Raw genomic sequence first — 13,560 nt, forward strand, 5'->3', positions numbered from 1 at the left:
CTGCAGCAACACCCTCCCCCAACTTCTCGCCCACCCGCTCCGCCCCGGAGGAGACCTTACCCAAACTGACAGCCTCCGCCTCCAATCGCCGCGCTTTCTTCCCCGCCCCGTGCTGGAGCAACCAATCAAAGTCTTGCTCTGCTCGGCCGCCTCCTTGCTGCTTGCCCAATGGGGCGGTGCCGCTCTCATGCTCCCTCTCCCCTCTCCAGGCAGGAGGGCGGTGAGTGGGGGGTTACGTAGTGTCGGGTTGGTATTCTCGAAGTGTGGCGGTAGCGTCGCTTTGCCTTGTGGTGCCTACGGCGTTGGCGTAGCTAGCGCAGCTGGCGTAGCACTAGAAGAGACGGCTGTGGCGGGGAGCAGCGGCGGTCGTGGCGGCCGTGCGAGGAGCGGGCAGGAGGTGCGAGCAGGGCCGGGCAGGAACCGGGCCGCAGGTCGGTGGAGGTGATCGGGAAGCGAGCTGAGACCTCCCGCAGGTCGGCTTATTATTTCGGGGCAGGGAGGGTGGCTGAGACCTGGCTACAGCTCAGTGCATGGGCTGGGAGGGGGGCTGAGAGCCGGCTGCAGCTCAGTGCGTGGGTCATGGGGCAAGAGCCGGATTGTGGCCTGGCCATGGCCCCGTCCGTGTTCCCTTGGGCTGGGAGAGGGGCTGAGACCTGACCGCAGTTCACCCTGCGGTTCACAGGGCCGGGAGGCAGGCTGAGACCTGGCCGCCGTTCAGTGCGTGGCTCAGAAGCGAGCTGAGACCTGACCACAGCTTAGTGCATGGCCCAGGGGTGCCAGGGGATGGGCTGTGCCCTCACTGCAGCCTGGTGTGTGGTCCGCCGGGCCGAGAGGTGCGGTGAGACCTGTCCGCATCTTGGTGCATGGTCTGGGGGGCTGGGATGCAGGCTGAGACCTGGCAGCAGCTCAGTGCACAGGCAGAGTTGGCAGGTATAGCTGGGGGAGAGGGATGGTGGTGCGGAGCAGTCTCCCATCTGCCCCCTCACTCCGCTCCTGGGTGGTCACAGGAGAGCAGTGCCTCTGCAGCGATGTCCCGGCCCTGGTGCAGCGGGCAGAGCTGGCTGGATTCACCCGCTGCCGCCTGAGCGGGAGAGGGGCTTTAACCGCACGCCGGTGCGGGCAGCAGGAGCTTTGCCTGCCTTGGTTCGCAGTCATTAATTCTTGGTGAGGATTGTTTACTGCCTGGTGTTCATAACCTCGTTCCTTCTAGATGCTGATCAGCTCTTGGCCTCCCTGGCTTAGGTGTTGTGTAAACGTGTAGCGAATTTACCGTCTCCAGCCCCAAAACTGGACTGTGTGGTGCATGGCTCGGTGTGGACCTGGTGCTGGGGGAAGGCGGCATACTTGGTGGGCCTGGCTATTGGACAGCCCGATGACCTGATTTGGTTGTTATGCTGTGTAATCTGGAGCAGACTGGTTTTTTTTTTTCCTCTGTGCCGCTTTCTCCGTTTATAAGACACAGGTGCTAACACTTAGAGCTGGTCGAAAACACAGAAAAGAAACAGTTTTGCATTTCTTGAGATGGCTTTTGCTTACTGTCATTAAACTGTGTGTTAGATGGATCTTGCTCTGTAAACTGCTTCTAAAAGTGATGGATGAAAATAGAGCAGATTTTTATTAGCTGCTTTGCAAAACAGAAGTTACGAGGAGGATGACAACAGTGAAGCTTGCTCTAGGCAAAAAGGGGAAAGAGGATGTTGGGGCCAGGCTAATTGGGGCCATACCTCTTAAGACTGGTATGAGTCTGGACTGAATGTTACCCATCCAAACAGGTTTTATAGGAGGAGGAGGAGGAGCCCAAGATTGACTGGAACTAATTTACTCATTTCCTTCCCAAAGGCTGACCCGAAGACCTGTATCAAGGAGTTGTACAAGAGGAGGAGATAGAAACTGGAAACTCTCTGAATGTGCTGCCTGCAGACTTAAGGCTTCTTCGGAGACTCGAGATTACTTCCCAGGAGAGATGCTTTCTGGAGGGGTTGTGCTGAAGACGAAGCATTGCAGCCTCTAACTGGGACAGCTCCTGCTGGTCTGGAGCTGAGACTGACTTCTCTCCTTCCCTTTCCCTTGGAGATGTTGCAGAGATTTAATGTGACCTCTTCCTCCTCACCTGAAGCCTGCCGTGGCGATGATCCCACAGCTAGATCCGACCACCAAAGAGAAGAGAATTGTGCGTTTGAAGCTGGGCCGTCGTTGTAACTGAACTGGAATTTACTCCCTGCTTGCGCTCCTGGGACAAGTGCTGTTCCTCTGCTTGTCTGTGTGTGTTTTGAGCCGCTCTTCCCTGATCTTGTTTGGAATTCCTGGGCTTTCCAGGCTGAATTTGCCCATGGCTTTCCTGATGAAGAAGAAGAAATTCAAGTTTCAGACAAGTTTCACTCTAGAAGAGCTGACTGCTGTCCCCTTTGTGAATGGGGTTCTGTTCTGCAAAATCAGGCTGCTAGATGGAGGAGACTTTGCTAGCTTATCTACCAGGTAAGAAGCTGCTTTCAGACTTGCTTCCTGGCTGTGCTTCTTTTCCTGGTTATTTTTCACTTGAGCCGTTCAGCATATGGCTACCACTTGCCTGCCCCTCGATGGGATTTTAATAGTTCTGTTGTAGGGCCTCACATGCCACATCATTCTCTGGACCGGGGGAAGAACATAGCTGGAGAGCTCTGAACCTGGGTGGTGTTGGCTGATCAGAGCTGGATTTCAGAGGTGTGGGGAGGGAGCAGGAAGTCATTCCCCTGAAAGGGTCTGGGGTTTGTGGATGAAATCCCCCCCCGCCTTGCCCAAGTTCTCACACGCTATTTCAGACCCTATGCTATGTCGCTTTCGTGCCTGACTTGAAACTCAACTCTGTAGAAAACTGTGTCTAAGCAAATCAACCCTTCCCAACTTTCTTCTCCCCCTTTTCTTCAGAAATACTGTTCTCAGTAAGAGTGGAAGTAGCTTGCTTTGCATTGCAAATTGGTGTGCAAGAGAAAACTGCTGCCTGGAGTCAAAGTTGTCGGTGTTAAAGATACAGGTTATCTCCTTGAACTGATGCCATTGCATCTCCAAGGTTATAGCTGCAGTATTTTCTTTTTTATGTGATCTGTCATATTAGCATCGTTCTGCTGCACATCTTATAAGGTTGTTCTGCCATTATGTATTGGTGTTTCTCTGACTCCTTCAGGCGGGTCTCTCCCCACTCCTGCTACTAATTGCTAATAAAAACGTGCTTTGTTTCCAACTATGCACGTAGATTATCACCAGCAGTATGCAAACGTGGATTCCATAACAGCCCGGACTTGCTTTCTTTCTGCCTCAAGATGCAAAGGAAGCCTTCAGAGGCTTTCAGAACTTGTTTTTTTGCTTTCCTGAGTGACTGGTGAGTTTTAAAGGAACAGGATTAGTTTGTGCTAGCTGTTGACTGCTTTACCCCAGACCTAAAGCCTGGTTTGGTCTGGTTTTCCTCTTTGTATGCTGCACACTAAGCTTTCTCATTTCAGGAGAGAAGATTTTATTGGGCAAACATAAAACATTTCTGTCTTGCAAACAGAAGTGGTAGGGCATTGCTCAAAGCTTAGTTTTCCTTCCAGAGGCATGGCACAACATCATCTGAAGTCTATAGAAGCCATGGGCATGGAACACCTCCAAAAATGGACTTTGAAATAATTTCTCTTTTGAAGAAAATCTATCAAAAGAGCTTTTCCTTACAGTGTTCTCCCCTGAGGCTAGATCCTTGGGTTTGGTGGAAGCAGCTTATCTAAGGAATTCAAACAGTATGTGAACTTGGAAAGAAATTAACCCCTCTGCTTCCTGGAGTCATAATAAAATGAGTTGGACTGGAGAGTGTCTCAGGAAAAGCCTGTGCTGAGAAATGTCGATCTCCCTCTCCTTGTCGTCCCTGAAAGCAGCTTCTAGGAGCCACCGCTGGGGTTTGCTGGTGCTGCCAGCCGTGCGGGTTGCATTGGGCTGTTTTCTGAGCTGGCTGGGGTTCAGCAGTTTGCTCAGCGCGGTGCATTGCAGATGTGTTCCAGCAGCAAAATCATCTGTAATTTAAACCAAACATGTACATGACTCTCAGCTGGCTTGATTGCTTGTAAGCGAGCGGAGGGGAAGTAGGCTGTTGGGTTTGCTGCCTTTCCCCTAACCTGTCTGTACTCTAACTGAAAGCACATGGAAACTTGCTCCTGCTTGAAAAGTTACGGGTCTCAGTGGTATTAAGTCATTTGACTTTTTTGAAATATTTTCCCGTGTTGCAGTTAAAGAAACTTCAGGAGGGATGAACTTCCAGGAACAGTGAAGAGAAGAGTTACCGTGTAGAGAAGGTCCCAAATCATGCCTTGGCTCTGTTCTACACTCTTCTAGCCATTTCCATACCTTTTTGATACTCTTTGGATCTAGGGAAAGATTAAAGGGAAGGACATACTATGTCCATGTTGTAGTAGGAGTCTGTACATTATTGAAGTTCTGTGATTGTTTCTCTGAAATCAACCACTTGGAAAAACGATTACGTTTGAGGTTGTGATGTCTGTCAGGTCATCTTGTGTGAACTGCTTATGTAAAAAAGTCTGGTGTTTGCTCTGCAATCGATTTGGGCTGCTTCTGCAGTCTGTGGCAGTAGGAGGTATGCAGCTATGAGCAGGCCAGTAGCTCTTTCTGCCTGGGAGTTTTCAGAGAACTGATCTGAACAAGGTGACCCGTGTCATTTGGAGCCTGTAAAAGCGCAGGAGTAGGTATAGGAACCCTTCACAGGACATACTGAATCAGTTTTCTTTTTTCTCGATTAAGTGACCTGTGATGTGGAAAGAAGCGTGTTGTCTGAGAATATAAGACTCTCCAGAGACAGATTTTTCAGGTTATTTACAGTAGACTTGCTTGGTAGCTTGTGCACATCTGTGGCAAGAGGTTGAGATATGATTTACCCAGTGAGTTGCTAGGTGGCACTGGGTTAATTTGACCTGTGAGCAGAGCAGAAGGGGGAGGCTGTACTGCCAGCTCCCGTCAGCCCGTCCCAGTCCCAAGTCCAGTTCAGCCTCTGTTGCAGGTACCAACTGCAGCCTGGTGCTGTGGGTCTGGTGGGGCGCACCCAGGCCGGGACCCCCTTCCCAGGCTGTGAGCTGCTCACACCTCCTCTGCCCAGGCAAGAGCAAAGCAGCCTGGCTGGAGGGGAACCTGTCTGAAATGCCTTAAGACTTAATGCTCTTAGGAATTCAAGGCACTCTGGAAAAGGTCCAGGTCCTGTCAGCACATTCAGCTTTGGGGATCTGCCTCTTGGGTTTTCTGGTTTTTTGTGTTTTTTTTTTTTAATTCTTGCAGGCAGGTACCCTTTTTTGATGCTTTCTGTGCCCAGGCCCTGCATTAAACCCTGGCTATTTTAGTGACGAAAGTTGCAGCTGGAAATTTCCTTTTGCTTGTCCTTTCCTCTCCCTTTGTAAAGTCTCCTTAGGCTCTGGTGGGGCTTCTGAGGATAAGAATCACCCGTTTCAGTTTACAGTGCTCTGCGTGAAAAGCATCTATTGTCTGTGCGTTTATCGCCCTGCCGTTAGATTACAGAAGTTGCTCTTCTGAAAATGCCTCTGAGCCAGGTGTAGACCAGGCAGGTGCTGTATTTTCCCGTGGAGAAGTACTGGTATATTCCTTGAATAGTATTAATCTGGATACTTAAATAGCATAACCGCCACTGAAATCAGTTGCCTCCCAAGTATCTTTAAAAATAGCAAGCGCAGAGCAGTAGGGATGTATTCATGGCAACCGTTTTTGTGAAGCAGATGGGCTGCTGCGTTTTGTACCGGTTCGAAGCTTTTTGGGAGGATGTGCATCTTTGTTCCTAGAGAGATGATAACAATAAGCTCATCGGGAGGTTTTGAATCCGTGGATCGATGTGGGCAGGAGCCTGGATGTCCAAATGAGTGCCTAAAGCTACAGGCTGATGTAGTTTGTACGTGTACATCTTTGGGTATCATAAAAGAGGAAGACTTCCCTCCCTTCTCTGCTTACAGAGTTAATGTTGAGTGACAGCCAGATGCTCTTTACTTGGGTGCAGATTGATTTCCGGCTGCGTGTTGGCAGCGAGTGTTGCTGGTGCACGATGTGAAGGAAGCAGAAGGCCAGGTGTTGTCCGCAGACTCCTGACATTTCATCCTACGTTGTTCTATTAGCGTGCCAACAGTTTCACTCTGGTATTTCTGGATTTGAAGGAAGGGATTGTACTCTGAAAGCTCTTGGCTGACTCTAGAGGAAAGACTGTTTTGTGTGAGTGGAGCACCTTTGAGGGCATTTCCCACCTTCCTCATTGTCTTCTGAAGGCACCTCAGACTGTACTTCCTTAGGGAGCATGTATTGCCAAGCACATCCAACATTTCAGCTTGGTTTTCTGATCCTGGAACTCCTGCGCCAGTTTGAACCGGAGAACATAGTTTGTCTTCTGCAGCCCAGCAGCTGTTTGCGTGCAGGCTCGAGTGGGGCAGGTGGGATCTGGGAAGAGCTGACCCCGTTCGGGTGGTCCAGCCTCAAAGTGATTCAGTGCTGTAGCCTGAACCGAGAATGTTCTTAGCCTTGCAATTTTTCATTGAGTAAGTGTGAAAGGCCACTTGCTGCACTGCATGCTCTGTGTGTGTGTAAAGCTGCATCCAGAAAGCCAGAGGAAATGCTGATATTTGGGGAAACATCTCATAGCAATAGCTCCCTAGGGACTGAGGTCAGCTTTTGTGTAAGTACGGCTTTGTCATCCTTATGTAGGTGCAGTCCTAAAGCTGCTCGCTCTCCTCAGCTGGCAGGTTGCAAAGCATCATTATGTCTTAAACACAACTTTGTCATCTCTGTAGGACATAAATAAAGGGGGGGAAGCATTGCACTGCTAGCACTTGGCTAGTGTTCTGGATTCAGAAACTTTTGTGAAGGGAGGTGCAAGTCATCCCACCTCAAATTCAGCTGTGTCTCAGTGGTGAGAGTTAGAAATCTTCACCACTGTCTGCCTTAAAACAAAGGTTAGGTAACTCAACAGCTTCTAGAGTCAGTGTCCCCAAGAGGGGAAGAAAACCAGCTGTAGAGAAAGGAGAGGATCACTGGCTGAGTGCTGCCTCTTGATTTGTGTGGGATTGCCAGGGTGTAGTAGAGGAAGGAACTTGGTTGTGGCTCTAAACTGTTCTCCCACTTCCATGTTTTAGGATGACATGAGCTTGAGACATTGACTCTACTCTCTGCTAGAGCATGTGGTGTGATAACGTATTTTAAAGTGCTTTTCTTTCAAACATGTCTGAAAATGTAAACCTTCCCTATGTATAAATGTATTCCTTATATACAGGTCAAGAGAGTGAGTTTTAATGCTCCAGAGCAGCTTCACGTGCTAACATCCTTCTTTCCTGGCGGCAGCCTCAGGAGCGGGCTGGGGGTGTTAGTGGAGGAGGCGTTTGCATACAGCCTCTAGAAACACTTTTCAATAAAACATGACCTAGTTTGAGGTAATATTAAGGCGTAGTACCTGCACTTCTTGCATTCTGAAAGAAATGTATAGAAACTAGGCAGCAAAGATCAGAAAAAGGGATTTCATTCCAGCAGTGTAGCTGGATGTAGGTGAAAGTCGTGGGAGCAGAAGCTGTGGATGAGGTTTAACCTCTGGCAAGTCGAAGGTGTTGGAAAAACTGCAGAAGTGATATGGCACTGCAAGGTCCTTGGCACAAACCATCTGAAGCCGCACTTTGAATCTGCAGAGCGTTCCTTTCACCTTTTCCAGGCTCCAGCTGCTACATCCGTGGGGTCTGAGCGCAGAGGCTTCGAGATGGGTTGGTGTGCTCTGTGCTGGACTTGCCCACTTCCTGCCACCGGTCGCTGAGTTGGAGCCTGTCGCAGCACAGGCAGAATCACGTTAAAACTTTACTGCCATGGGGGCTGTATCCTGTTGAGTGAAGAGCAGTCTCTGTTAGTGCTCTGACTCCCGCCCGCTGTTGCTCAGGCAGGGGATGCTTGGTTGGCCAGAAGCTGCAACCTAAAGCCCTGTAACTGCCACGCTGTGTGTACAGCACCAGTAAACGCGTTTGGATACAGCCGGCTTTCCAACTTCCCCCTCGTCACCGATGCTGAACTGGCATTGCTTTGACAGCCAACTTTCAGCAAGAGCCTTATCTGTGTGACTTGAGCAGCTCTTGGCTCAAAAAATTACTTATTGGAAATTAATGTTCTGCTTTTGAGACTGAGGCGCTGTGGCCCGCTTGATTTACAGGGCGGCAATGCTACCAGCTCTGGCTGAGGACTAGGAGAGGGTGCCCTCTTCCCCCCCCCCCCACTTTAAGACATGTGTTTATTTCTGAAATACAGGGGAAAACCTAAATGGCTTCTAGTCTGTTTATTCTTTGTGCTCTTGAGCTGCCATCAGTGTTGACTCTAGCTGTGTAGCTGTATTTCAGAGGAATTCATGCATGCCTTCGGGGGCCTGTGGTCTCACTGCACGGTTGTTGGTATTTTAATAGGCCATAAGTTGCCAGTGGCAAGTTGTTCTGGTACCAGTTTCTAGATAAATGAGGTAGGTACAGATTTATTTCTTCTTATTATTTTATTGCAGGAAGTTACATCTGGTAGTGTTTCAGGAAGGAGCCTGGCCTCTCCCTCAGATCAGAAACCTTCCTCACTTCAAGGCAAGTCTGTACGCTCCCAATCTTACTGGAGTGGGGTGGTGAGCTCTCGTAGCATCCACCTGCACTTGGCTCTGTAAGGTCTCATCCGTGCAAGGACAGACGGATGTGGCTCTGTGTGCGGCCTCCCTTTTTCAAACAGGATGTGCTCTGCATCCTCTGTGGGCTGCCGGCTCTGTGCTGGGCTTGGAGCCTGCTCTGAGATGGGTCGGGAGTTGTTTTGTAGCTGTGGCTTGTTATATGATAAAACAGAAGCCTTGAGGAGAGCCCTGGACCAACATTTGGATCTGCTTGTTTCTTCTGTAAAGGCTTGTGACCTCGTGTCAGTAATCCGTGCTGTAAAGGTGATTTATTTCAGGTGTTATTTCAGGTGGCTACATGTGTTATCCCACCCAGAACCAGCTGCTTACCCTGCAGGATGAGAGGCTTTTTTTTTTCCTTGCAGTTTATTCACATTATGCCAAGTGCACTTGCTGGGGGACACGACACATCGCTATCGTAACTCTGGACTTGGCATCATGATCTCTCTGGTACCATACAGTGCAACTCGGCATCTCATTTTAGTGCCTGGGTTTGAAAGGCACTTCCCACTAGACAAACAGTTGTGCCTGTGTTCACTGGATGAACAGCCGCCTTGTTTGGTGTATTTTTAATGTGATGAGCAAGAAAGGGAATTGTTCTGCAGGATTCGAAATTGCTGATCTTCATGGAGGTCACTTTCACGTGCTCATGAGAGTATTGTGTAGCTCAATTGGAGGCTGAGATGAGGAAAAGATAAAGGAAATGGGATGGGGTTATAGGAATGAGGAAGAAAATGAAGAGGAAGCACATGGAGACTAGAGGGTTGAGAGGAGGCAAGTGTGGAAGAGACAGGATGTTCTAGATAAGCAGTAGCATATACAGTCTGTGTAACAGATGCTTTCCCTGCCGATAGAAAGTAGCTGAGCTGGCAAGAGAGCAGGATTATGCCTTTCCTTTGGCTTCATTGGTGAGAGAAGGCCTTGAAGGAGGTCCTGTGTTGTAGGAGGAGATGGGACTGAAGCTAAAAATACTTTTACTGCCGTATGCTGTATTCTAAATAAGAATTGAACTCTTGTCCGTTCAGCCTGACAGCACTGAGAGTGCTTACATGGGAGGAAGGAAAAGAGTATATGTATTTACAGTCCTGGAAGGGCTAGAAAGCTGCAGCAAATTAGCCGTGCAGCTTCAGGGACCTACAGAGACCATCACCCTACATGTGGTTTGGTAACAAGTCTGCAATGTGCTCTCTGACTTAAACAACTAAAGCTAGAAACCTTTCTTTTGGGATCACCGCTTCCTAGAGCTGCGTGTTTGCCTCAATGAGGCAAATCCCTTCTCTTGCCATTCAGTGTACCAAATGTGAAAAACGGAATTTAACGTCTTGTTTAGTGCCTTTCAGAAATTACCAAGTGTTATGCTCCAGTCCGGCTTTGCAATGGAAAAGCGGATCAAGGAACTCGTAATTGGAAACCCTGTGAAAGGGACGTGGCCTCAGGGTTTCAGTCTGGGGTAGTTGTGTATCTCCATTTCTGCTTGCAGAATAAAACTTTGTATGAAATGACTGCAACAAGACGTTTCACTAATGGATATTGGGTTAATGATCAACAGAGACTCTCTGAGAGCTGCCACACAAAAGACCATGCCTCCCTGTGCTCCAGTGCTGCTGCTGGAGTTTTAGTTCCTCCTGGAACGCGAGTGGTGAGTGTGAGGTGTACAAAATGGGGAGGCCAGAGTGACCCTGTGGAAGGTTTCTGATTGTCTTGTCCTCTGGCCACTTTTGTTTCCAGTCCTTAATATTGCTCATCAGAATAAAAATGCAAATAGCCAGGAGAGGGGGAAGGAAAGGCTTGCCTGGAAAAACTCAGGCTTAGAGAATTATTTTTTTTTCCCCAGCCATGTATCAGACTGTTTCCAGCTTTATCCACGCTTGAAACAGCAAAGGTGAGGTTGGGTGTGGTGTCATGATTTTCAGTGGATTTTTGTTCGCACATATATGGGTTGGAGAGAAAGTTGCCAACTTGGTTGTGTTTTCATCATGCTTTTTCTGTTTCTTATGCTAGTTCCTGTTTTTCCCATCATTGCCTAGGCTATTACCTGCGTGTCACAGAATATGAGGGAGGAATCTAGGATGTTAGTAATTCAGCAGTCTTTCCAGATCTTGTAATGCTCCATTTCCCTGGAATGAAGCAATAGTTTTAGCGTTCACGCTTTGACGTAGACTTGCTGTACCAGCTCAGCCCCAGCGAGTGCAGTGTCCTGTTTCCAGACTAAGCAATGAAGGCTGCTCAGAGGTAGTCTGCTTGCCTCTGTTACAGATTAATTATGCAGTAACCCCTCTGCAGGAAAGCTCTTTTCCTGGCTTCCATCAACGGCCTGTTATGGTTTATCCCATACTTCGGTAACACCAGGCAATTGCATCTGCATAAATGTTGAATTCCTTTCAAGTACAATCTTCTGCCTTCAGTAGCCTGCAGTGCTCCTTGCCATGAGGGAAATTCCGTGTTGTGGAGGAGTGTATTTCCTATAACTGTTTCTTACATTTGCTGCCTTTCTGCTTTGTTGAATACCCTTCTTCTGCTGTACAGGGAGTAGCTGATCAAACTCTGCTTGGCCACTGTTCTTGTTAAGGTCCTCTTCTGATGTACATTTATAGCAATGGCTTTTCCTGCTTGCCATGCAAGTATGTCCGTGCTTTCAAAACAAATCTGCATGTTGTCTTCCCTCCAGAAGTGATGCATACACATCTCCAATGTAATTTGCTCTCAGTAGGGCAGAATGAAGGAAATGTGTCTGATTACAGCTGGGAGTGACAGCCGCAGAGGAGGTAAAAACTCTCTGATCCTCAGAAACCCACTCCTGGCAGCTGAGTGGTGGGAGCCTGTGCTATCATCTCCCTGTGGCTTAACCAGCACTGACAGCTGTCCCAACACGCAGAGCTCTCCCTTATTCTGCTTTTAACCTAGATGCCATTTATGAAATTACCTTATTTATTATTGATCTTAGAGAATTGCGTTTGTCTGGGGCTGTGGCTCCAGAGGAGCAGAAGCAGCTCTCACTGCTCTGTCTCAGACCCCTTTCTCTCTCCTCCTCTTGCAGGCTCTGGCGCTCCGGCATAACGCCAGGTCCGACACACTCTGGAGTCAGGGCAGAAGCGAAGGGAGGGTTGGGACAGGCAGGGTCTAGAAATCCCAGCCTGTCACTGCCGGTATGGTGACAAGTCAGGCAGGCAGCAGGCTTTACTCCATGGCCTCTTCTAATTTGCAGGGCTTCTCTGCCGAGTAGCCTTTTTGCTGATAACCCCCAGCAGTGACTGATACTGATGGAGGAGACTGAAGTTCAGTGAGACTGCTTGTGCCTTGTCCTTAAAACCAGTGACCTGGTTTGTACTGCTGAACAGTGCCTCTATAAAGGAACCTTCAGAAAGCGCCCATATTAATTGTGGAATGAAAAAGCTGCTGTTAACATATAAAGGGCTTCTGCTGGACTATTGTATTGGGTTTGACTAAATGTGTATCATATAAAAGTGACTCATAGGGGAACACGTCTGGGCACGGTGGGGTGTTGCCTCTTGGGTAACTGAACCAGCTTTTAGCACCGGGGTTGACTTCAGGTGGCTTATTTACTGAAGGGCTCTTCAATGTTCTCCAGCCAAATTGCAGTGATGTTACATGACACAGATTAATTAAATTATTCGAGAAATGAACTTGGCCTCGTGTGCAGGTTAATTTGCACTATAAAGATTTCTCTGGTACAGCTATATTGGCAAACTCTCCTGGGTGAAACAGAGTTGATATTGGCAAAAAAAGGTCACTTAACTGTTCTGGCATCAGTAAGTCTTCATGTGCCATAAATCTGCCTTGAGGCAAAAAGATTTGTCTCTGTGTACATCAATTGAGTCAGGGCTGTTATTCCTAGTCTTATGTTTCAGGGTTTTCATTTTCCAGATTTACTATCCCAGCAAAGCCCTGGAATATTGAGTTGACTCATGTCTTGATTTTCTCATCTTGGGAGGCATGTGTGGATTTTTTTGTTGTTTTGAAAGGTAGCTTTCTTTTTTCTTCCTAAAAGCATCTGGTTTACAAACACAGCTTTCTTGCATCATGGAGTTGCAGCCCTCTCTTGTACCCTGCGTGGTAGTCATATTATCAAGAGTTCTCCTTGCTGGAGTTTACATTGCTGTCTTTCTTCACTAGCAGTTTAAATTTAGTCAGCAAAAGGCAAATCTGGAATCTCTCAGAATGACAGCTAACACTTAGGGGATAAAGAAAGTTTATAAATATATCAGCAACGGATAATCGTGAGTCTTCGTCTTATATCTACGGTCTGCCACAAGGGAGAAGGCTTTCCAAGCTACAGTGTGATACAGAAACCCACATTGACTCTGAAATACAGTGGATTAATCTACCTGAATCTTGTAAGCATCTGTATGGAACAAACTTTAGAGCTTTTCCGAAGTGTTTATGACCTTCTGAAGCTTTAGTTCCTTTATGTGTTAGAACCAGGCGAGAGATTTGGATTGTGATATGTCCAAAGGGCGAATAGGCCCTGGGAGAGTCAAGATTTATTTTTTTTTTTTCCCCCTCTTTTGACTTTTGTGGTTTTACTGTACAATCAACTTGGTAATAAGCCTGAACACCCCCTCCCTCTGTGCCTTCCATCTCTAGTCACATAGAGGTCTCTCAGCTTGAGTTTGTTCCTCCGCTGTAAATCCAGCTGACTTGGTAGAGCGTAGGTAAGAGTTCAAGAGCTCTTAGTTAAGTTGTTCCCATGCCTGTTTACACATAGAGCACATTTGATTGTTCAGTGGTCATCGTTGTGGAAAATCAGATCTGAAAGGTATTTATGCCCAGAGTTAGACTTCAGAGAGTGCTGGGTGTAATCTGCAAGGTGGCCAAGTCTACTGCAGCACAAAGCAACCCTGAGAGCAAGAGGAACAACG

The 13,560-nt window shown here is 48.0% G+C and overlaps 1 protein-coding gene across 1 annotated transcript in view; it reads left to right on the top strand.

Moving 5' to 3' along the window:
* The first annotated feature begins 393 nt into the window (after positions 1–393).
* Positions 394–13,560, top strand: part of EEIG1 (estrogen-induced osteoclastogenesis regulator 1) — a 34,146-nt gene continuing 20,979 nt past the window's right edge. Inside the window, exons 1-2 of the mRNA XM_009977545.2 lie at positions 394–431; positions 1,840–2,475. Of these exons, the coding sequence (XP_009975847.1) occupies positions 2,330–2,475 (146 nt within the window). The 5' untranslated portion in view covers positions 394–431; positions 1,840–2,329. The remainder of the gene's footprint in view (positions 432–1,839; positions 2,476–13,560) is intronic.

Source organism: Tauraco erythrolophus, chromosome 22 (assembly GCF_009769465.1).
Source record: "Tauraco erythrolophus isolate bTauEry1 chromosome 22, bTauEry1.pri, whole genome shotgun sequence".
NCBI classification, from domain to species: domain Eukaryota; kingdom Metazoa; phylum Chordata; class Aves; order Musophagiformes; family Musophagidae; genus Tauraco; species Tauraco erythrolophus.